Source organism: Dendrobates tinctorius, unplaced genomic scaffold, assembly GCF_039654945.1.
Source record: "Dendrobates tinctorius isolate UK_male_01 unplaced genomic scaffold, ASM3965494v1 ptg000213l, whole genome shotgun sequence".
Lineage (NCBI taxonomy): Eukaryota > Metazoa > Chordata > Amphibia > Anura > Dendrobatidae > Dendrobates > Dendrobates tinctorius.
The window spans coordinates 378001-403135 of record NW_027361880.1 but is presented as its reverse complement, the minus strand read 5'-3'; the positions used below and the strand labels follow the sequence as shown (position 1 = coordinate 403135).

Genomic DNA, 25135 nt, shown 5'->3' with positions numbered 1-25135 from the left:
ATCATTTCATCTTCACGTTGCTTAACTGTTCACAACAGCATTACGGTAATTTTGACCAGAGGCGCCCAAAGTTTTACATACCAATATAGATAGATAGATAGAAAGATAGACAAGTATGTATCCTATGGTAGATCGGCTCAATCGGCTGGACATCGAGGTAGAAATTGAACACTGTCTCTTTAAGAACATGCTTGGTTTATTAAATGCAGTATAAACCAAGCTGGAAAAAAGTAAACACCGCCAGAAACAAAAACAGCAAAATAAGACAAAACAGTCCTTCTCCTAGCGGAGATAAGCCTGCTCAGGGTTAGCAATTGCAACATCCCTGGTATGGGGCCATTCCATTCACTGTTATCCACCCCCACGCAGCTTCCACAGCCAAGTGAATAACCACAGACAACAGGTCTCAGGGAAAACAGCTGCTTTACTTCAGCAGAAGGGGGAGATATAACATGGAAATAGTAGTTTACAGTTCACATGTGGGAATCCATGACCAATACAGTTCAGGATTTGATTCTGACACAGAATTGAGGTTCCGGAGCTTTAAGAACCTGTATTAGTTAGGAGCAGTACTTGCAGGTAATTATAAGAAATTCAAAGTCTTTAGGTAGCATAAAGGCAGAAGAGGAAATATATGGCAATATGTACAGACCTGAAATCCCGTATTCATTTTCTCAGCTGGTCACGGTACATGCAGAAATATACTTGAAGTAAATAACGGATAATTTACAGTGAGGCGAGGGACCCTCGATTTCCTCAACACGTGGAGCAATAGGTTCTTCTATACACATTTAGGGCGACCTAATACTGGAGAAGCACACCTTAAACCAGACAGCAGGGACCCAGGGTTAGAAAGCGTTAAAAGTCTTTAGCCATCTTGGCTGTAGAAGTCAATTTTCTTTACAAAATCTTCAGTTTTACTCAAATTACTTGATGCAAAAATGAATGCACCACACATAAAAAACATGATTTTTAAGGACAGCACTAAGTCTTTGAAGCATGAAATGAATAAGTTGGTGGCATATTGCCACATCTATCTTTTTCATTCTTCAAGAATGACCTATTGTATAGCCTGGATGCCGGATAGAAGGTGATGCTCAACTTGTCTTTTCAGAATTCCTCATAGATGTTTGATAAGGTTCAGATCAGGAAACATACATGGCCAATAAATCACTTTCACCCTGTTCTTCAGAAATGCAACAGTGTTTTATCATGTTGAAAAAGTCAAGTCTACGAAAGGCACAGAGTGGTGGTTGCATCTTCTCTTTCAATATGCAGCTGTACATCTGTGAATTCAGGACACCATCAATGAATTGTAGCTCCCTGACATCAATAGCACTCATGTAGTTCCACATAAGGAAACTTCCACCACCACATTTTTCTTTGTGCTCCTCACCTTTGTGACCCCATAGTTTTGAAGCCATCATTTTCAAAAACATTTGTCTTGCTCCTATCACTCCAGAGCATAAAGTCCTAGTAGTCTTCATATTTTTCAGCACAGGCCTTGGGCTTCCTTCGTGGACAACACCCATGCATGCCATTCATCTGCAGTGTAAGCTGTATTGCATCATGGGAAGCACTTACCCCAGTTTGACTTTCTACTGCTTTAGCTAACTGCATTGAATTTGCATGTTGATTTTCTTTAACTCTTCTCATCAGAAGACACTCCTGTTTAGGCCTGTTTCACACATCAGTTTTTTGAAATCCGTCAAAATCCGCCGTTGTGCAAAAAAAACGGATCCGCCATTTTGCTTGGCGGATCCATTTTTTTTCCCATTGAGTTGCATTACCGGCGGATGTTGACGGATGGCCATCCGTTCGATCCATTTTTTTGCGGATCCGCCAAAATTTTGGCGTCCGCCGACATGCCTGAACGGACCATGCAACATTTTTTCGGCGGCCGGATCCGCATTTGACATTGCGCATGCCCGGAGGATTTGGCTCACTCGGAAATTTAACCCTAAACTCTGTTCTGGCAGCGAAAAAACTCTATCTCTCTCTCCTCCCCAGGCAGCGGTTCCTTTAAAATTCTTCCTTCGACGGATCCGTTAAAATAACGGTCCGGTGACAAACATTGTCATCAGTCCAACAATGGTTTCGTTGTCCGCCATTTTAGCGGATTTTAACTGAAGCAAAAAACTGATGTGTGAAACAGGCCTTACGTGTTAACTTCCATGGTCGACCTGGACGCTTCTGTGAGATGTTTGCAGTTCCATCTTTGTTAAATTTTTATATCACTTTTGCTATAGTATTCATATAGGTAACGAAAACTGTGCTGATCTTTTTATAGCCTTCACCTTTTTTGAGAAAATAAATTAGTTTCTCAGGTCTAGTGACATTTCTCTTCCATGTTGTGCCATTGCTGGTAACATGGAATTTAAATGGGTTTTATTTGTTAAATAATGCCCTTTTATAGTCAACTGTTTGCTAGACACCTGTTTAATGAATAATTAAACTTCCCTGTGGTTAAATTCTTGTTAATTAGAATTTTGTGGTCTAAACTTTAGCTTTGCTCCCAAGGCTTTGAATGGGGTGAACTCATTTTTCCAACATGGTCTTGAATTAATTTGTTAGAAAAAATATTTTTTTTTGGTGCAAAGTAACAAATCTTGTTCGCAACCAATGCTCCATATTTTTTTGGTATCCCATAGAAAATGTTGATTCTAAAAGGTATCTAATGGTTTTCTGACAAATCTGTTAGAGTGTACTCATTTATGCTGAGCACTGGATAGATTTTGTAGATAGATAGACAGACAGTATGCGTGTGTTTCTCACTCTGTTCCCACTATAATTTATATCTAACATCTTACAGGATGGCGGCCATCATTCCGTTACTACAACAAATGGACTTCCCTTTTTGGTGCTGTAGTCTCAGTGGTCATTATGTTTCTTCTGACATGGTGGGCAGCTATCATTGCTGTAGCGATCATTGTCATACTCCTAGGTTATGTCACCTACAAAAAGCCCGGTAAGAATGATTACCTTTATTCCATATCCAATATGAAAATTAATTACTATGTCTTTTCGGATGAGTGATCAAGACTCTGTAGCATTAAACAAGTTTTCCTCTGTACCATTAGATGTGAACTGGGGGTCTTCTGTGCAGGCCGGAGCTTACACCATGGCGCTAACCTACAGTGTGAGCCTGACCGGAGTACAAGAGCATGTCAAGAACTTTAGGTATGGAAGTTAATATGATGCTGAATAACCATAGCATGAAGTGTGTGCAAGGCATTAACTTCTATTGTTTATTCTTACTGATAGACCACAATGTCTTGTACTAACTGGACCCCCCAACTTCCGTCCTGCCCTGGTTGACTTTGTCAGTTCTGTAACAAAGAATACAAGTTTGATGATCTGCGGGAATGTTGCAATTGTGAGTATTAGATATTTGAACTTGGTTGTATTGCAGTACATGCAATATTTCTTATGAATTGTAAAGGGTTATTCCCATCTTCATAGATTGATATTGTTGGATAGTGCCTGTAAAACAAATGCAAATTACTGCTTATTAGAATTTGTGACTGTTCTTGAGATATTAACACTTTAATTTACATCTTGGTGCCTAGGAAACCCGCCATTGCTGCTTTCTTGCTTCTAAACACTGCCCTGAAGCTGGTCGGGAATAGGAGGTAACCGCACTGCAGCTTCATCAGTGTCTACAAGCTCAATGGAAAAGAGTTTGTAAGCACTGACTCTATTCTCCTGTCTAGCAGCGGTGGTCAATCTCTTAGGCAATGAGCTGTAAACATAAAAAGGTTATTTTTTTCCAAAATCTTTCAAAGTCATAATTAGAAGTAAATTGTGTAAATTGCAAAATTGCCTTATTTACAAGTGCTATCTGACAATACCCATTGAGGAAGTAAAGGTATTTACTGACCAGAACATAAATGATTAAAGAAAAAAGAAAATGTCCTTGACAAGAAACCGCTGCATTTGTAACCACTGTTTATTGACAGGACTCGGACAAGGTGCCAGACTCGGACGGACAACTTCGGTGGTTAAACACTAGGAAGGTGCGATCATTCTACAGTGTGATCCAGGAAAAGACATTACGAGCTGGAGCCAAAAGTCTCATGCAGGTACAAAGACAACTTAACACCTTTATAACTGGTAGTCAACTTTATGTAGCAGCAACATATTGTGTAGTGATGTACAATGCCACATACAACTAATTCACAATGAGCTGCATACAGTACATCTGATGATTTGTATTAAGTGATTGCTTTACTCCTGAAGCAACATACAACTTTACTAATGGCAGTTCTTCTTAAAGGGAACCTGCTAACATGAAAATCCAGTCCAATCTGCAGCCATCATGTTATAGAGCTGGAGGAGCTGAGCAGATTGATATATATTTTTTGAAAAACAATTCAATTGAACTTATTTAATAATTGAATAATGTAATTTTGTGTGCTTCCTAGGGTTTTAAGTCCAGTGGGCAGTCCTATCAGTGACTAAAAGCTATCTGTCTGTACACATGTACAAAGAAAAATGTCAATCACGGATAGGGCGTCCACTGAACTGAAAATCCTAGATAGAAAGAGCATATATATATATAATCTCAATCTATTCAGCTCCTTCTGCTCTATATCATGCTGCCTGTAGATTGGAATGTATTTTGATGGTGACAGGTTCCCTTTAAGTGTGTCACTTGTATGCACGTTATATAGGATATGCCACCACTTGCTATTCATGGGGATCTAATTGTAATTACCCTTTTGATGATTAAATAATCCCTATAAACAGCTAGGTGACGTGCAGACAACTGTTAGATAACTATTGGGCGAACGACGTTTCAGCTGATCATCTAGTTGAAAGTCATCTTAGGCTACTTTCACACTTTAGGCTTTCTTAATCTGGCGGGCTGCGGCGAAAATGTGCAAAACCGGATCCGGCGATATGTGTCCATTTTTTTCCACATTGACTTACATTGTTGATGCTTTGCGCCGCATGCACACGCGGCGCGTCCGGCTTTGGCCGGATATGGCAAACAGTGATGGTGGGGCGTCATGAAAAAACGCTACATGTAACGTTATTTGCTTGTGCGGGACCGCTTTTTTGAACAGCGCATGCCCGGAAGATGCTCGCTTGCATGAATTTTAACCCTGGAAGTGGCAAAAAGAAATCTCTCTCTCTCCTCCCCGTATCGCTGTTCCTTTAAATTTCTGGTGCACCGTATCCATCCAAAAAAAGGATCCGGTGTCATCACTTTGTGGCAAAACAAAAACAAATCCATTTTCCAAACTTTGCCAGTTTGCAACTGACGGCAAAAACCTGAAGTGTGAAAGTAGCCTTAATCGGCTCTCCCATACAGAGAAGCGCTCATTCAGCCAAGCGTTCCTGTGTCCACTATAATAAAGCCACTGGATGGCATGTCGTCCAGCAGCTTATCTCCAGGAGAGCAATTCAATCTGAAGTCTCTCCTGACCATCAGTGAGCCAGCGCCCCCATAAAACATCAGCTAAAGTTGTCAATATCGGCTGCACAGGCAGTGGCTGAGATGACAAAGCTTGCTTATTTATTCTGAGAGCTATGTCATCTCGCTGGCTGCACTGAAACTCAACACTGCTCCAAAAAGTGACATCTTGACAGTCATTGGACAGTGGGGAAGGGGAAGAAATGTTGTGCTCTCGCAGAATTTGGTGCCCATCTTCCCATAGTACATCATTACTGTGGCTTCATTCCAGCAAGATCCCATGGCATAAGTTACTGAGAGAAGACCCCTTTTATTTCTTTCTTTTGGCCAAAACTTGCGAAGAGCTGATTCCCACAACTATTTCCAACGCCTGCAATTCTAAGAAAACCATTTTGCTCTTTTTTAATTTAAATCTAATTTTGAAGATTTTTTTATTATTTTTAAAAGGGTCATTCACTACTCCAACAAGACCCTTCTCAATGAGCAATTTTGCCCTGGGAAATAGCAACACTTACGCTCACCTTTGGTGCTGGTGCTATTTCAGCGGTATCGGCACACACTCTCCTGGGGATCAAGTGACCTATTTTTTTGTTTTACATGAGCCTTGCGCCCAATCAGTGCTGGCTTCACTCTACCTACCTTCGAACGTATCAGACATTAAGAGGAAGTGAGCAGTCAGCCATAGTTGGCTTCCTCTTAATGTCTGATTCATCCATGAGCCACAGTAGAGCAAGTGCCAACACCACTGGGACAGCACTGACACCAAAGGGGAGTATAAGTGTCATTATTTTACAGGGGCAAACATACAGATTGCAAAGGGGATGTCCAAGTAGTGGACAACCCCTTTAAGGAACACTTACGAACAATTCTCTATTGTTATTAATATAGATGTGACATAATTACCCTGATTGTCGGCCTTTCGGAAATGAGATTGGTGCAAGATATAAACATGTACAATTAACACAAGTTTGTGAAATAACTCGCATATATTCTCTGTTGCATACATACTACAGAAAGCTATGATACGTTCTGTCCATGCAGGTCACTGGTCTAGGTCGTTTAAAGCCGAACACAGTGGTGTTGGGTTATAAAAGTAATTGGCAACAGGTTCCAGGGCAGTGCTTAGAAGAATATGTGGGAATCATTAAGTGAGTAGAGTCTAGATTTGAACATGATTCTTCAATCTGCAATGTATAATCTCTTCCCCTCTAAACATTATGGGCCTGATTCATCATTGCATTTTTGCCAGTATGTCAGCTTGAATATCTCACAATTAGTGACTTTGTACCTCATTTACAGTTGTTTTATTGCTTAGTTTTCTGATTTTTACATCAGTGTGGCTTTTCCAGATGTTGTAAACTGATGCATCAAATGCAACTTTTTAAAAAGACAATTTGGCATAAATGTACTAAATAGTGGCAAAATGAGTCAAACACCAAAAAAGGTGCATTTTTTTATTTTGCGCAAAATTTATGAAGTATATGCACCATCTTTAAGAATTTGAAAAAGAGACAAGAGCACATAGAGTGGCAGTGTTTGGTAACAGTGGATAGGGGATGAGAGTGATGCTCACCTGATTGGGCTTTGTATGTCACAACTGCAATAAATACCCATATCGAATTTAGCTGCTACATTCCCATCTACAGAAAGAAGTGGTCCTTCTGCATAAAAGTTCAGAAATAGTAGATAAATTTGACATATACCTGGCCCCGCTGCTGTGTAGAACAAAATCTTCCACGCTTATAGTTGTGCTTTTTAAGTAGATCATAACACGTTTCGAGTCCATACTGTTCTCTTTCTCAAATCAAACTACTGTAATTTGATTTAAGAGGCCATTGCAGCTTTGAAACGCGTTATAAACTACTAAAACGGCACAACTTCAAGCGTGGAAGAATTTATTCCACATAAAAGTGTGGTCAGGCATGCGTCATACCTCTACCATTTCTCAATTTTTAAGAATTTGGCTGAAAAATGGCAATGAATGCAAATGATGAATCGGGTCCTACGTAATGACAATATGCCATCACTGGTGATCTTCCTTCTCTGACTTGCTCATTTCTGTCTTTGGTTTAGCACCTTCTTCTTATAATCTGCAATTTATTTTTCTGTACTTGAGCTGTAATCATTCCAAGTGAATAACTTTGACTCTTTTCACAGCGACTCCTTCGACTGTCAGTTTGGGGTGTGCATTCTACACATAAAGGATGGCCTTGATGTTTCCCAGAAGATGCAAGGGCAATGTATGTAGGTAGAGGGTTATATCACAAGATAGTAAGGCTATGTGCACACAGAGTTTTTTGGATCTGCGGATTTTGTAGAAAAATACGCAGATAAATCAGCAGGACTAAAGTCCTGCGGTTTATCTGGGGATTTGCCTGCTGTTTTGCCCTGCGGTTTTACACCTCATAATGGATGAGGTGTGAAACCGCAGCGGTTCTGCACAAAAGAATTGACATGCTGAGGATTGTAAACTGCGGAAAAATCCGCAGCATGTGCACAGCGTTTTTTCTTTTACAAAGGAAATAAAGGTACTGTACAACGCAGCAAAATCTGCTGCGGACCCGCAGCAGAATCCGCAGAGTGTGCACATACCCTTAGACTTATGAGTAATCTACAGGTGCCCATTGTTATCTATTGAAAAAGTTGTTGAGCATACAGGGCACATTATCGTAATAAAGTAGAAGTTGTACTATATTTGCAGCACTGAAGAACCAAAAAAACAGCTAAGGCTTCAGCACATCTTAATCAGCTCCATTTCTCATTTTAAGGCTGTAGTGTCTACAATAAGTGCACTAGATAGATAGATAGATAGATAGATAGATAGATAGATAGATAGATAGATAGATAGATAGATAGATATGAGCGAACGTGCTTGAATAACGTATTATCCGTGCAAGCTCCTCAATCACAAATTTATATAACAATGAATGTGGTAGATTGTTAAATGAATTTCCTTTGTCTGTACATAGTGATTCAAATGTATAATGCCAAGTACTGCTCATATAAGATGGTGGTGGCCCACTCTTGCACAAGGGCCCACCAGAGGATTCTCCTGTGGGCCAGTCCAAGCCTGGGCATGCTCATATGTTATGTTCGAGTGCCTGCGGCTGCATGATTTGTGGTTGTTAGTCTCAACACGTGGGGATTCCCCAACAAACAGGCTATCCCTGCATGTGTTGAGGTTGTCTAAAGGCCCCGTCTCACTAAGCAATCTCGGTAGCGAGATCGCAGCTGAGTCACAACTTTTGTGACGTAACAGCGATCTCACCAGCGAGATCGCTATGTGTGACAGCGATCAGCGAGCGGCCCCCCTGCCGGTATCGCTGATCGCTGGAAGAAATCTCTGGACATTTCTTTGGTCGCTGGTCTCCCGCTGGCCAGCACGCATCGCTGTGTGTGACAGGCGGGAGACCAGCGATCAGGTGTAAAAAATAATAAAAAAAATAAAAAATATAGTTATTCTCACCTTCCGATGTCCCGTTCAGCCATCCTGCCTCTCTCCACGCTCCGGTCCCAGTGATCCTTTGCACGAATGACCGCGAGACTTTGTTATCCCGCGAGACTGTGACATCTCGCGGTCATTCGTGCAAAGGATCACTGGGACCGGAGCGTGGAGAGAGGCAGGATGGCTGAACGGGACATCGGAAGGTGAGAATAACTATATTTTTTATTTTGATTCTATTTTTTACAGGATGGCCAGCGATGCCGGGCGCTCGGCATCGCTGTGCTGATCGCTGGTGAAGCTGTCTGTGTGACAGCTCACCAGCGATCACATAGCGACTTACTAGCGATCCTGACACCTTGATATCGGTGTCGGGATCGCTGGTAAGTCGCTTAGTGTGACGGGGCCTTTACACACAACAAATAATGCAGCTGCAGGGACTCACACGCCCAAGATACTTGGATAAGACCCTAGCATGCTCGGATAAGCACGTTTGCTCAGCACTGATAGATAGATATCACTCAAGTGTCCCTAATAAACAATTGCTGTATGTAGTAGATGTTAAACACTGACGCGTTTTGGACACGTCACATGATGGCTGATCCGCTAGCATCCATGGAAAATGTGAATTCCTTAGGACATGTAGTTTAAGATGCGTTTGTGTTTTAGAAAGAGAAAGTTTGGTTCTGCAACAGCAGATTTACAGCCCAGTAAGCTTAAATATGCAGGCTCTCCAAAATAAAAGTAAATATCAGTATAATGTATAAACTGTTAATTCACAAATGATCATGGATGTCCTATTATTGCTTCAGATAACTTAGCATTCCAGGATTCGGACGATGAGGTCACATGTGACAAAGAAACAGAAAAAGGTAAGATTCTATTTCATACTGTTGTAGCTGTTTGCGTTCTGACCCAAAGTCAGGCATGCCAGATCACCAGTGAGGCCAAATTAGGAGGTTGCGCCCTTATTTGACAAGCGTGCTTGGAGACAAAGGAGACCGCACACAGGTCATCTGCAAATCACTTTATCTGACATAATGAAACATGAGGCAATTTTTATACCATTTACAACTAATGTAACTCTATGTAGCTCATGTAGCCCCCACCATTACCCTGGGTCATACTTTATTTGCCATGTACCCAGAACATGTTGTGGCTGATGATTGAGAACATATATGATAAGAAGTATAGTCTCCTTGAAGAGGAGACTGACAGACTGCTGCGTCATGAGAATAAATTCTAGCAATTCTAGCAATTAAAGTTAAAAGGCCATTAAAGGCAAACCATTAACCCTTCTATATCAATACCATGGGGTTAAGTTTCGACTGCTCTTTTATGATGAAAATTCTCATTATTTAGTATTACGACTGTTCTTCATTTCTAGAGCACCCAACTATATTGCCAGAGATAATGACTCAAACCAACACTGAATTCCAGAGCCGACAAGGCAAGAAAAGCATCCATATTTACTGGCTGTATGATGATGGAGGTGAAAACAATTCAATATTGTTTTGCTTATCAATACATTTTATATATGTATCAAAAAATATTTCATATTGAACAAAAACTCTTGCATGACTTTTTAATTTCATTTTTATAATTCTCAAGGTCTCACCCTTCTTATCCCTTACCTGCTGACTCGAAGAAAACGTTGGAGCCAATGCAAAGTACGAGTCTACATCAGAGGAACCCAGGAGAATGCAGAAGAAGAGAGAAAAGAGTACGTTTCCATTGGCATGCCATATGGATGGCCGAGAGAAAGTGGGTGGTCAAGTGGATGACAGCAAAAGAGCAATTGTGCCCTACTAATGTCTCTTATCCAATTTCTACCAACAGAATGCAGATACTGCTAGAAAAGTTCAGACTGGGATTCCAGGATGTTGTAGTGCTGACAGATATTGACCAGAAGCCCCATCCTAAAAAGTAAGTACATAGGATTCTATAGGGATCAAGCTCTCTGGTAGTCGATAGCATACACACAGGCAGGCAATGCGGTCAGGTCCAAAATAGCTTTATTTCCATAAATTTCCAGGTAAAGTCCAAACAAAATGGCCTTTTCTGGGCACAAAAGATATAACAGAATCAAAACAGAAAATAAACAGTCTATATATTGCACGAGCTCACCCATTTAGACGTCAGTCCTTCACTCAGCCTCTGGCACATTCCGAGCCACATAAACAAGGTCTTTCACTCTCCACACAAAGACCCAAATACCAGAGGTGTTACCACCTCTAAACCCAGACACCTGTAAACAGCCAGCTGCCATTTTTAACCCAGCTGCACCTGACAGATTGAAGGATAGGTTCGACCAGTCCCGCACATCTCTTACCAGCCATTCCTGAAATGTAGACCTATGCTGCTCCATTTAACAAACCTCTCAGTACCCGATTAGTGCTAGAGCCTTCTTTCCAGGTTTCATAGCACTGAGGCTTAGCACCTCGGTGATACATACACTCTGTTCCGGACTTGTCCAGCTGCATGTCTACAGCTCCTATAATACTAATTAGGGAGCAGAAAGACGGCCGTATCACTCGTACAATGATTGCATTGCATTGAATGGACTAGACCAGCATCTCTCCTGACCTGAGCAAGTAGGCATTATAGATTTCTGTGCAGCTGTCAAGCTCAGGTCAGGATAACAGATGGCCAGTACAAGGATTGAGATGCGATCTTCGCAAAAGTTATACGGCCGTCTGTCTGCTCCCTTATAGGCATCTTTTTACATTTATTCAGATAACATCTTAGATATTAGAAGTTAATTTCAATAAGTAGGATACTGTTAAAATTAACTTCAGATAATGAAAAGTGCCTTGAAAAAGTATCCATACCCTGTGACTGTCTCCATATTTTTTCATGTTACACCCACAAACTTAAACATATTTTACTGGGATTTTATGTGCTATACCATCACAAAGTAGCAAGTATTTGTAAACTGTGAAGGAAACGATGCATGGTTTTTAAAATATTTTAAAAACTATAAATATGAAATTGTGACGTGCATTTATGTACAGCCCTCTGTAGTCTGATGCTCCTAAATAAAATCCTGAGACCAATTGTCTCGCATAAAATTCCAATAAAATACATTTACGTTTGTGTGGATGTAACTTGAAAAAAAGGTGGAAATGTTAACAGGGTAATACTTTTTCAAGGCACTGTAAATACTGTTTGTTTCTACTAGAAAATCGAAAACCTTGTCATATTTAAATATAAGATCCTCTTTTAACCTCTTTTTCCTGTCTGCAAACAGCATGCAGTTGTTTGAGGACCTTATTGCCCCATATAACGTTGATATCCAGAGCGGGAGTGAACTAGAGATCCCACCCTGGAGGATCAGTGAAAAGGACCTCCTAAACCACACAGCTAAGGTAAATATTATATTGATATGACATAATATTGGGATGATGGTGAGTTTTCATAGGAAAATGACAGTGCTTCTTGTGTGCTGTATAAACAGTATATATAAATAATGTATGAGCTATTGGCTTCTACTATAAGGTCAGTATGCTCTATAGGCCAGCAAAATGCCTACACATTGTTTGGCAAGATAGTCTGTAGAGATATTAAAAAAGAAAAAATCAAAAAAGCAAAGGACAATAAGTTCCAACAATTTCATTCCCGTTTGGAGAAAAAGAGTTGAAATGGTTGGGAGCCATTTTTGACTGTGCGGGGAAACAAAGCGCTTGTAAAAGCAAAATTTCTAATGAAATCCAGTAGTGAAAATGCGTTTTAGCCACAAATACTGTTTATGCATGTAAAAAAAAAAGGTGGGCTACCTCTTTAATCCCTTTATAACGTCACACACATGTACACAATTATGGGGGTGATCATATGGGGTGGTGGCTCAGGAGCTGATCTCTCATCACAGGTCAGATAGTGGGCATATGTAATATGGGTTTTGTTTTATCTCACAAAAAGAATCAGCTGTGATCCCGTGCTGTAATGTCTGGATATTCTTTTACTTCAAATACTTAACTTCCAGCACCTCTTTGGACTAATGATCCCAGGAAATCCAAGGTTTCTTAAAACATCTGTTTATTTTTTCATATTAAAAACAGGTAACAAGAAGGTCAGGCAGTTTTGATACACTCATAGAAACCATGCCTTTTTTAAAATCATGAGTGTATCCAAACTGCCTGACCTTCTTGAAAAAAAAAAACCTATACACGTTTGGTATCGCCGTAATCATGCTGACATGAAGAACTGCGATTCAGAGTAACCTTTACCATAGAATGTACGGCGTAAAAAGAAACCCCCCCAAAAGTTGTCAGAAGTGCCTATTTTCACAGTTTCACCACACTTGGATTTTTTTCCCATTTTTCAGTACATTGAATGGTAAAATGAATGGTTTCATTCAAAACTACAAGTGGTCCCACAAGAAAAAAAGAACAAGTCATCATACGGCAATGAGGATGGAAAAATAAAAACATAATGGCTCTTGGAAAAAAAGGCTAGCAAAAAATGTGGAGGGGTTAAAGAGGATATAACACTTGCCATAAAATTAAATTTTGGCAGTTGATGTAAATGTCGCTCTTATCCTGAATGTTTGGTTTATTTGTTGCTCCTGGAGCCCTCCATTCCTGAGGTGTAGCCCTCTTCACACTATACCATCTGAGGTGGTCCTCAAGAAGAGTTGATGACCACACCTATTTGAATAAAAGAATACTAGATTTACATACATGATAGAGGGGACAGTTGCTCACCAGTTTAGATTATGTGATGGGTGCAGCTGTTTTTGTGGCGTCCATATGTGACACAGTCATTTCCAATGTTAATAGCAGGTTGGGAGATAATCCAGATGTTTTTGAATTGTGGAAATTTATTTAATGCCTCGGTATTCAACACATTTCGAGGTATATAATGTCTTCCTCGGGTAAAATGACACAAATCTTCTCCAAATGCCGGGATCACACATGTGAGAAACTCGAACGAGTCTCGCATCTTAACACACGGAACTGCCGGCGGCACTCGGGAACGGAGCATGCAGCTGCATAGAAATACATACAGCCGCACACTCCGGTCCCGAGGGCCGGCGGCAGTGCCGGGTATTAAGATGCGAGACTCGTCCGAGTTTCTCGCATGTGTGATCCCGGCCAAACTGAGGGAAACAAACAGCATTTAAGTAGAGAAGTACTTTATCAAGGTGGTTTATTAATACGATTTGCATTTCCTTCTCAGACGGAACGATATGTCAGAATAAACGAGATCCTGCAACAAAACTCCCAGGATGCTGCTCTTATTGCAATGTAAGTGAAAAAAATCAGCATCGAAAGACAAGAAATTGTGGGTTCATTTTTTTTTATTGTCATTTACAATAAATGAGGCCTTGTATGGAATTATGCCCCTTTTTGCACCCTTCATAAACAGAACTTATAATAACTTGTCTGAAAACTTTGAATTGTGAGAAAAGCAGATAAAGGGCTCATTCCCACTTGTGATGAAATTGGAAAAAAATTCGGATTGCACTCACCCCAATGTTTCTCTATGGTGCAGTGAGCTCACATCTGGGATTATTTTCTCATGTCGATTCGGCATTCTGTGACTGCACCCGAGAATCAGATCGCACACACCCATATAAGTCTATGGGTGCGTGTGAAGCATCGCACTGCACTCGGATATCAACCTAGCGCAATGCGATTCCCACCAATGCCAGCAGCAGAAGAGATGGAAAAATGAGTTTCTCTGTCTCCTCTGCACCTGTGCTTCCAGTCTCTCATGCGAGAGGATTGGAGCACAGAACACTGACACTCGGATCACACTCGCAGCAGAGCAGGAGCCGAGTGTCGTTAGCATATCACATCCAATACTCTCACATGAGAGAATCATCAGATGCCATACGCTAATGGGACCCCGGCCGAACACAGGATATTCACAAGAAAATAACAGTTGTTGCTCATCTATGTCTGATATTGCACTTGAAAAAATATACAAGCAAACATATAGACTCCTCAACAGGGAAATTGAAAAATCAAAAAGGAAAATTTGTGGAGTTATGAAAATTACAGGATGGATAGACATGTTGGTGGTTTGCATATGGTGAAAAAATGGAAACTAAGTTTTCAAAACATCTTTATTTTTTTAGTATCGAGTATGAGAGCCACACACAGAAACACATGTACTTACAGGACTTGAATGCTATCAATGAGGTTTTTACTGATTGTCTGAGGAATGTTCAGTCACACTGATTGCCATTCAGATCTGTTCCTGGAAGCTTCCTTTGCAATTTCAGACCAATGACGTCCCAGAAGTGCACGGTGGGAGACAAGTCAGGAGATGCTGCAGAGAATAGTAGCATGTTTAAGCCACGCAAGCAGCTCACAATGGCACAAACACCATATAGTTTGGCATCACTATGTTGAAAAAACAGCTCATCGGCCACTTTGGAGAAATGGCCTTCCCAGTAGTTCCAAGATTAATCCATTCCATACTGCAACGGATATTGGATGCCATTTACCAGGCATAAGGTATATCAGTGTCTACACAAACTATCAGAAGGCACAACACTGAGCTACTAGCCAAAAGTCCAGCTGCAGATGTTCCTTTTACCTCATTCCAAACGCTATCAAAGACTACTATGGTACAGAGCAAGACAATGGAGGCTGGAGCGGATGGTCCATCCTCTCCACCCAGTTTTGTCTTGGAAGCAATGATAGCCGGATTGGTATGGAGAACATCTGAGCTACATCATGAAGAGGCCTTCATGAGAGATTGTTACATAGGTCCTACTCCCATGTTTAAGTGTAGGGTGTCATAATATATGAATAGCTCTGCAATAAATTGACTTAATTGTGGAATCAGTGGTATTGTATTTCCCAGGATCTGCTTTTCAATACGACAATGATAGACGACATGTTGCTTGTGTTCCTGTGAGCAGCCTGCATCACCTAAACATGCTACCAGCTACCACTGCATATACAGTAGTGTCTCAAGGACTTGTCTCCCATTGAGCACGTCTGGGATGTCATTGGTCAGCAATTGTAGAGGGAGCTGACAGTAGTGGATTTGATGATTTGCATGCCCAAGTGCATTCAGCGCGGCAGAACGTTCCTCAGACAACCATTAATAACCTCATTGATAGCATGCAAAGGTGTGTGTGTATTTCTGCAAGTGGCGCTTATACTTGATACTGAATAAATCGAGATGGTTTGTTAATTTTTTCATCATATGCATATTATTAATAGGACTATCGATCATGTGATTTCCCAAATGCTACAATTTTTGCTTCTTCGCTGTTGCAATTTCATCAGGCTTTCCCAATATACATTACGGTGAGCACCTGTAAGCCCTATGTTACAGTATTATTATTATTATTCATTTATATAGCACCATTTATTCCATGGCGCTTTACATGTGAAAAGGGGAAATATAGACAAGTACAATAAACATGTGTAAAACAAGGGACACACAAGTACAGAAGGAGAGAGGGCCATGCCCGCAAGGGCTCACAGTCTACAGGGATGGGTGAGGATACACTAGGAGAGTTTAGAGCTGGTTGTGCGGTGGTTCAGTAGACTGAGGATCATTGCAGGCTGTAGGCTTGTCAGAGCAGGTGGGTCTTCAGGTTCTTCTTGAAGGTTTCCGTTGTTGGTGAGAGTCTGATGTGTTGGGGTAGAGTTCCAGAGTATGGGGCAAGCACGAGAGAAGTCTTGTATGTGGTTGTGGGATAAGGGGGAAGTAGAGAAGATCTTGAGGATCGAAGGTTGCGTGTGGGTAGGTACCAGGAGACCATGTCACAGATGTATGGAGGAGACAGGTTGTGGATGGCTTTGTATGTCATGGTTAGGGTTTTGAACTGGAGCCTCTGGGCAATAGGAAGCCAGTGAAGGTCCTGGCATAGGGGGGGAGCTGGGGAATAGCGGGGAGACAGGTGGATTAGTCGGGCAGCAGAGTGTAGGATGGACTGTAGCGGTGCCAGAGTGCTAGAGGGGAGTCCAGAGAGTAGGAGGTTGCAGTAGTCGAGGCGGGAGATGATAAGGGCGTGCACTAGTGTTTATGTGGTTTCATGGTTGAGGAATGCGTGGATCCAGGTAATATTTTTGAGCTTGAGGCGGCAGGAGGAGGCAAGGGCTTGGATATGTGGTTTGAAAGAGAGGGCAGAGTCGAGGATCACCCCAAGGCACCAAGCGTGCAGGACTGGGGAAAGCGAGCAGCCATTGACGGATAGAACAGGTGGAGGGGTAGTGAGATGCAGGAAAGATGATGAATTCTGTTTTGTCCATGTTCAGTCTGCATATTTATATTCACTATGTATTGTGATTGAGATCATTTGAGGGGTCTGCTACAACAATCTGCTACCCATTTATGCCACCTGATGCCAAACGTGTTCTATTGTTTTTAACTTTTAAGGGACATAGGGTCCTCTTTATAGCAGGATTATCTGTTTAGAACTAGGGGTCCCTTTAAGCATCGGGTAGAGGGTCTCCTTAGTGGCCGCAGGGTATATCAGGGCCCCTAGGGACAGTCATCACTGAGCGGGGGCGCAACAACATTCCCCCCTAGGGTGCCAACCTCAGCGGCCAGGCAGGTGGAAGCTCAGATCATATATTAGGGATTCCTAGTTGTTCCCTTTAGGGGTTTTGTTTGAACACTATTTTGCTTTGTGTCTTTGTCACATTTTCCTTTTTTTTTTTTTTTTTGGTGTATAACCATTTGTGGTTTTTTAATCAATAAAGTATCATTTTTAAGGGGATATTTCCATGGTCAGTTTGAGAAAGCCAGCAGAAAAGAAGGCTAAGATAGCAGACAGACATTGTGAGATTTTGGGCAGCAAGGAGGTGAAGTCAGGTCCAGATAGGTAGATCTGCGTGTCATCGCCGTAGAGGTGATACTGCAAACCGTGGGATTCTATGAGCTGTCCCAGGCCAAAGGTGTAGATGGAGAAGAGTAGGGGTCCTAGGACTGAGCCTTGAGGAACACCGACAGACAGGGGGCGAGGTGAGGAGGTGGTGTGTGAGAGGGAGACACTAAATGTTCGGTCTGTTAGGTATGATGATATCCAGGATAGGGCCAAGTCTATGATGCCAAGAGATGAGAGAATCTGTAGCAGTATTCTGGAATAATGTATTTCTGTCCCCAGTCAACAATGCAAGGCACAAAAAAGACCTTTTATTATACACAGATGGTGCAGTCCGGTCCTCTGGGCGTCTATGGTCTTGGTCCGGCGTCTCCTCTCTATATATTATCCACACAGTGTCCGCTGTAGTGCTCCTCTGCAGGAGCACTTCTCTCTGCCCTGCCAAGGGCTGAGCAAAGTACTGTAGTGCGCATGTGCCGGAAAAGGCCAAAGAGCACTGACGACCTATACGTAAAGCTGATGCATGCGCACTACCTACAGTGCTTTGCTCTGCCCTAAGCAGGACAGAGAGAAGTGCCCATCGGCCCTGACCGTGTCATTTGTGAGTATAAAAGCTATTTTTTGTGCCTTGCAGAGCGGATTGGGGACATGCATGCAGAAAACTAGAATGCTGCCGTACTTTATATGGGGGAAGCCTGGTAACAGATTTGTGAATCTGTCCAATACTGTCCTTCACAATGTCTCCCTATAGCATTTTCTCTTTCCTTTACCCTATAATTTTGACAGAAAACTCCAAATACATATAAAATGCATTTTTAAGACATTATTAGTCAGATGCTAATACTGTACCCTTCTCTTATTTGTGTTGCAGAAGCCTGCCAATTTCCATCAAATCAGCATGTCCCAGTTCCCTCTACATGGCTTGGCTGGAAAGTTTATCCCGTGACATCGTCCCACCAGTAACTTTCATCCGTGGTAATCAGCAGGACACTCTGACAATATACTGCCAGTGAACCTTGAAGAAAGCGGATCTTAAAGTTATGATAAGAATCGTGATTTCATTTCTTAAAGAGTAGGTCGCCTTGTTGAGATTGGTGCGTTAAATCCTCTTATCCACAGCAACAGACTACAATTCAATGTACAAAAAAGGGAAGGTAGTCTGTTACTAAGGAACAAAATATCTTCTTTCTGAAAAAAAACCAAGTAGTGTTGCCCTAAATTCTGCCTACCTATGTGGTCTCTGCACGTAATATCAGAATCATTTATATGGAAACGGTGAAATGCAGCTAATGAAAATTATGAACTGCATTTTTCAAATCTCAGTAGGCAGGTCCCTGCATTTTTTTCTTAGACCTTCCCTATGTAAATAGACGTTCTTTAACTGCAATAGTTGTAAATTTATCTTGTCTCAAGTTCAAAACGATAAATTGAATAGTGCTTGCAAACAAACAAGTTAACTTTGCAATTGACCCTATTAAAAAATCCTCTCCATTCTCAAGAATAGAGATTTTTATTAGCTGCCCATGCAAATACTGTAGCTCGCTGTTAGTAGGCTCTATGCTTTATAGCCTGCTCACGGTACTTTGAAGCTGGCCATATTGCTGGATACATCCAGCCTCAGTGCCCCAGTGGGTCTCCCAATGCTGCAGAGGCTGAGCTTCCTCTGCTTGCAGCCTGGGAAAATGCACTGTTCACACCAAAGGCGCAGGACCATTCCGCCGGTACAAACGGTCAATCTACAGGAGCGCTCTTGACGAGTAAACAAACCATTAAGACAACTGTTTTTTCTGCCTGTTACCTGAACCTGTAACATATCCTGTAAATAAAAATTGCTTTGTAATTATTTTGTAGAGATGTTTTATTCCATTTCAGCAAACATTGCAACATGGATTCCTTTTTTTTGTCATAAGTGACAAAGTAGGAAAAGGCAGCTGGAACAAAGTAAAACAGGTGTTACAGAGAAACATACAAAATTTTCTGAAATGCATTTCAACAGGGTTAAATATCTGAATAAATAACTCTTCTTCCCTTTATGGAAGGCACTTTATACTTAAATGTTACAAATAACTACTATCTTTATAAATATACATTTAATAACACTATCCTCACTATCGAAAACTATCTGAGACATGTACTATAAGCATAGAAAACTAGTAAAATATTAAATTATTTGCAATACAATATAACTATACTATCAATAAAACATTTCCCATCAAATGCAACAAAGTTCAGTGGCATCCCGAACCAGGGTATTCTTCCTCTTTAGTGCAATATGGGGGACCCATCTCAAACCCCCAACGTAGGCCTTTGGCGTGGCTACAAGGCATAGCTGTTCACCTCATTGGACCACTTTTCGGCCACACCAGGCGGTTTTTGTTCTTTGGTCCACAGTGCAATAAATAGAGCGCTATTCACATTTTAAGGTTTTATGTTGTAAAATACAAAATAAAATTGTGGTACCGTGTTTTACGTAAAACCAATAGGGAGCACATTAACCCATTCACCCCCAAGGGTGGTTTGCACGTTCATGACCGGGCCGATTTTTACAATTCTAACCCCTGTCCCTTTATGAGGTAATAACTCTGAAACGTTTCCATGGATCCCGGTGATTCTGACATTGTTTTCTCGTGACATATTGTACTTCATGTTAGTGGTAAAATTTCATTAAAATAACTTGCGCTTAATTGTGAAAAAAACGGAAACTTGGCGAAAATGTCGCAATTTTCCAACTTTGAATTTTCATGCCCTTAAATCACAGATACGGCACACAATAAACTTAATAAGTAACATTTCCTACATGTTTACTTTACATCACCACAATTTTCGAAACAACTTTTCTTTTGTTAGGAAGTTATAAGGGTTAAAAGTTGACCAGCGATTTCTCATTTTTGCAACACCATTTTATTTTTACGGACCACATCACATTTGAAGCCACTTTGAGGGGTCTATATGATAGAAAATACCCAAAAGTGACACCATTCTAAAAACTGCACCCCTTAAGGTGCTCAAAACCACATTCAAGAAGTTTATTAACCCTTCAGGTGCTTCACAGGAATTTTTTGAATATTTAAAAAAAAAAATGAACATCTAACTTTTTTTCACAAAAAAAATACTTCAGGTTCAATTTTTTTTATTTTACCAAGGGTAACAGGAGAAATTGGACTGCAAAAGTTATTGTGCAATTTGTCCTAAGTACGCTGATACCTGATATGTGGGGGGAAACCACTGTTTCGGCGCATGGCAGAGCTTGGCTGGAATTCAGATCGGATGCCATGTCACGTTTGGAGAGCCCCTGATGTACCTAAACAGTGGAAACCCCCCACAAGTGACCCCATTTTGGAAACTAGACCCTATAAGGAACTTATCTAGTTATGTGGTGAGAACTTTGAACCCACAAGGGCTTCACAGAAGTTTATAACGTACAGTGGTTCAATTAAAAAAATCATATTTTTTCCAAAAAAAGGTTTTTTCACCCCCAATTTTTATTTTCCCAAGGGTAACAGGACCCTAAAAGTTATTGTGCAATTTGTCATGAGTACGCTGATACTCCATATGTGGGTGTAAACGACTATTTGGGCGCATGGCAGGGCTCAGAAGGGAAGCAGCGCCATTTGACTTTTTTGGCTGTAATTGAGATCGGACACCATGTCGCGATTGGAAACCCCTGATGTACCAAAACAGAGGAAACCCCCCACAAATGACACCATTTTGGAAACTAGAACCCCCAAGAAACTTATCTAGATGTGTGGTGAGAACTTTGAACCCCCAAGGGCTTCACAGAAGTTTATAACGTACAGCCGTACAATTAAGAATCAAATTTTTTCCACAAAAATGATATTTTCACCCTCAATTCTTATTTTTCCAAGGGTAACAGGACCCTAAAAGCTATTGTGCAATTTGTCCTGAGTACGCTGATACCCTACATGTGGGAGTAAACCACTATATGGGCGCATGGCAGAGCTCGGAAGGGAAGCAGAGCCATTTGACGTTTTTGGCTGGGATTGAGATCGGACACCATGTCGCGTTTGGAAAGCCCCTGACGTACCAAAACAGTGGAAACCCCCCACAAATGACACCATTTTTGAAACAAACCCCCCAAGGAACTTATCTAGATGTGTGGTGAGCACTTTGAACCCCCCCAGCGCTTCAGAGAAGTTTATAATGCCTGGGCGTGAAAATAAAAAAATAGTATTTTTTCCACAAACATGATCTTTTAGTCACCAATTTTTTTATTTTCCCAAGGGTAAAAGGAGAAATTGGACACCAAAAGTTGTTGTCCAATTTGTCCTGAGTACGCTGATACCCCATATGTGGGAGAAAACTACTGTATGGGCACACGTCAGGGCTCGGAAGGGAAGTAGTGACGTTTTGGAATGCAGACTTTGATGGAATGGTCTGCGGGTGTCATGTTGCTTTTGGAGAGCCCCTGATGTACCAAAACAGTGGAAACCCCCCCACAAATGACACCATTTTGGAAACTAGACCCCCCAAGGAACTTATCTAGATGTGTGGGGAGCACTTTGAACCCCCCAGTGCTTCACAGAAGTTTATAACGCCCGGGCGTGAAACTAAAAAAAAATCGTATTTTTTCCACAAACATGATCTTTTAGTCACCAATTTTTTTATTTTCCCAAGGATAACAGGAGAAATTGGACCCCAAAAGTTGTTGTCCAATTTGTCCTGAGTACGCTGATACCTCATATGTGGGAGAAAACTACTGTATGGGCACACGTCGGGGCTCGGAAGGGAAGTAGTGACGTTTGCGTGAGCACCGCTGATCGCGCTAGACGTACTATCCCGTCCATGGGCATAGGGGCCCGGGACCCATGGACGGTACGTCTGATGTCAGAAAGGGGTTAAGAAGTGCTAACTATTTACACTAAGAGTTTTGGATTATTCACTTTTCATAACCTCACAGTTCTTCTAAACAGCAGTAAAACATACCTAACCAATTATTATAACTCAACATACCTAACCAGGTACTATAACTATTTACAGTCATATTTTTTTTCTCACTTCTTTGGTTTCCATGGCAGGTCCTGGTGCCTACCACTCCCTGGGCGGGGAAGTTCATATACAAAGTTCACTCCTAGTGACACAAAGAGGTCATGGCCGACGCAGTCATGCACTGTCAAGTTATGTCCTGCAGCTGCTACTGGTGTCTGAGTAGCTTGAGTGCACTTGGTGACTGGCTTGGCTGCACTTTCAGTGGTTGGGTATGCTGCCAGGTCCGCAGATGTTAATTCCCTTGACAAGGGGAAGCACTTTAGGCCATTTAATGCATACCACCCCTTTTCACCTATGTGGCGGGTGTAAGTGATCTGACCTCCCAGGTGCAAATCTCTATAGGGATGGCCCTCTAATAGGTGGGATTCAACGTCCAGCCGGGTGACAAAGATATCATTTATCATGCCCAGCTCCTTAATATAACCACATCCCTTTTCCTTATGTAAGACAATCACCACCTGTTACCGCAGTGGACTCTGATCGGAGTTTCTGGCTTTACGGGCCTGGGCCTTAGCTTCCAGATTATGCCTTTCAAAGGCCTCCTTCTGGGCCCTGCTTTTCTCCCTTTCCTTTTCTTCCCTCTGTCGGCAATATTTCCTCAGTGTAATGGTGGGGGATCTCCTCCTGAAGCGCTATCATGTTCGCATCCTGCTGTCCCCCCTGAAACACCACCGGCTCAGCATAAACCTTCCGGGGCCCACTGATTGGCGGGAGCTATCCTGTCCAGGTCACCGGTTTCCTGATCCCAGTGGAGCGGTCTGTACATCTGTCCGGGTGTTGGTGTTAGTAGGGGCGTTAAGATCCCACCAGGGTGTCGTTAAGTGCGGGAGCTGCATCATTACCCGCTGTCAGCGTGCCCTCAGTTTCTGGTGACAACTCACTGAATAGCTCGGAGTCCTGGCCATGAGTGTACAGAGGTGGACGCAGCAGAAGCGCTGTGGTAATGCTTCCGCTGTTCCGAGTCAGGCCCACACCACTTACTTCCACTCCTTGGGTGCCGGCCCTCTCTCCTTCTCTGGGGTGGAAGATGTTGCTGGGGGCCGCCTGGTCAGTTTCTCCAGGAAGGCCTCGGTCTATCCTGCCCCCGCCATCAGCTGTTTTTAGAAGCTGACGGGTGAGCGCCTCCACCTCCATGCCCAGTAGGTCCGGGTCCATTATAGGTGACCGATACAGGTTAGTTGAAACTCAGCTGGTGAAGTTCTCATGCTCCAACCAACACTCCTGCACGTGTTCTCCTCCTACCGCCACATTGCGTCCCGGGTCTCTGGCTGTCGGTGGGTCCGGGTCATCACCACTCTCTGGGGTGTCTTCCGGGTATTATGCTGCCATGCCTGCAGCTACGCACTCCATGTGCTTCCTTTTCTCCACTGAGCCCTTCGGGGGTTGACATTCCTCCTTTCTCTATGCCCACCACAGCAATGCAGGAGGCAGGTCTTCCTTGCTGACGGACACCTCCGCATCGCATAATAATGTTGACAGTGGGCGGGCATGGTCTTTGCACGTCACTGTGAGGCCCCACCCACCACAGCTCACTCCTCTCAGCTCGCGCTCACTCTGTGATGCAGCAATGGCGGTTATTTTGAAAGTTCAATCGCGAGCACCCTGTGGCGCAGTTATGGCGGTGTTTTGACAGCCCATTAAAATCTCTGGCACACAGTATAATAAAGTCTCTTGCACACAATGTAATGAAGACTCTAGCACACAGTACCCGGCAATGCCGAATTATGAATCTTGTTCATGACGCCAGTTGGGGCGCCCCACAGGGCCGTGGGATACTCGATTCAATACCGGGCCGGATGGTTCTTAAAGAGGGAGGTCACGGCACCAGTGACCGATCTTTGGCCCTGGGCATCCAGTGAAAATAATAAATGATGATGGGGTAGTTTATAGGGAATTTAGTTGTGACGCCCATGGTATTCGGCAAGGGTAGCTGACGCTGCAATGCAATGCAGATCCTCTGGGATGGTGTTAGGGCAGCAAAGATGGTTAAGCTCTCCACAGGTAGAGCTGTGTCCCAGGGCAGTTAGGATATTATAAGAAAAGATGGTGGCTGTGAGTGCGGTGCAGGGCAGGCGAGACGTGAATGACAGATGACACAGCAGGGTGGTTTCCAATATTTTACTCACAGTTCTCTTGTGCGCAGGAGACTGCTTAGTGCCGTGTCCTCCAGCTGAAGGGTCCAGCAAACTTCCAGGTAGATTGGTATACACCTTTCCAGGACTCCCTTCTACGTATCTCTCTCCTGGCAGTCTTACTTTACTGGTTTCCACTTCTTCTGCCCAGCACCTTCACAAGCAGTGTCCCCAAGCCAGCAGCCGCAGACCTTGTCGGGCGACGTTCTTCGAGTCCCCTTGCACCTATATGGCTACCTTTTTGGTGAATGGATGTGGTAGCAGCTGAGGTACATAGTTACCTCAGCCTCCGGCTTGCTAGCTGAATCTTCTAGTCCTCCACTAGTCTTTGGGTGCCGATT

The 25135-nt window shown here is 42.4% G+C and overlaps 1 protein-coding gene across 1 annotated transcript in view; it reads left to right on the top strand.

The window, feature by feature from the left end:
* The window catches only part of LOC141058631 (solute carrier family 12 member 3-like), a 30859-nt gene extending 11395 nt beyond the window's left edge, over positions 1 to 19464 (top strand). The window contains exons 14-26 of the mRNA XM_073554825.1: positions 2813 to 2968; positions 3081 to 3180; positions 3265 to 3376; positions 3960 to 4082; positions 6461 to 6567; positions 7577 to 7659; positions 9674 to 9733; positions 10249 to 10353; positions 10473 to 10584; positions 10701 to 10787; positions 12112 to 12229; positions 14040 to 14107; positions 18527 to 19464. Coding sequence (XP_073410926.1) covers positions 2813 to 2968; positions 3081 to 3180; positions 3265 to 3376; positions 3960 to 4082; positions 6461 to 6567; positions 7577 to 7659; positions 9674 to 9733; positions 10249 to 10353; positions 10473 to 10584; positions 10701 to 10787; positions 12112 to 12229; positions 14040 to 14107; positions 18527 to 18668 — 1373 coding nt within the window. The 3' untranslated portion in view covers positions 18669 to 19464. The remainder of the gene's footprint in view (positions 1 to 2812; positions 2969 to 3080; positions 3181 to 3264; positions 3377 to 3959; positions 4083 to 6460; positions 6568 to 7576; positions 7660 to 9673; positions 9734 to 10248; positions 10354 to 10472; positions 10585 to 10700; positions 10788 to 12111; positions 12230 to 14039; positions 14108 to 18526) is intronic.
* The last annotated feature ends 5671 nt before the right edge of the window (positions 19465 to 25135 follow it).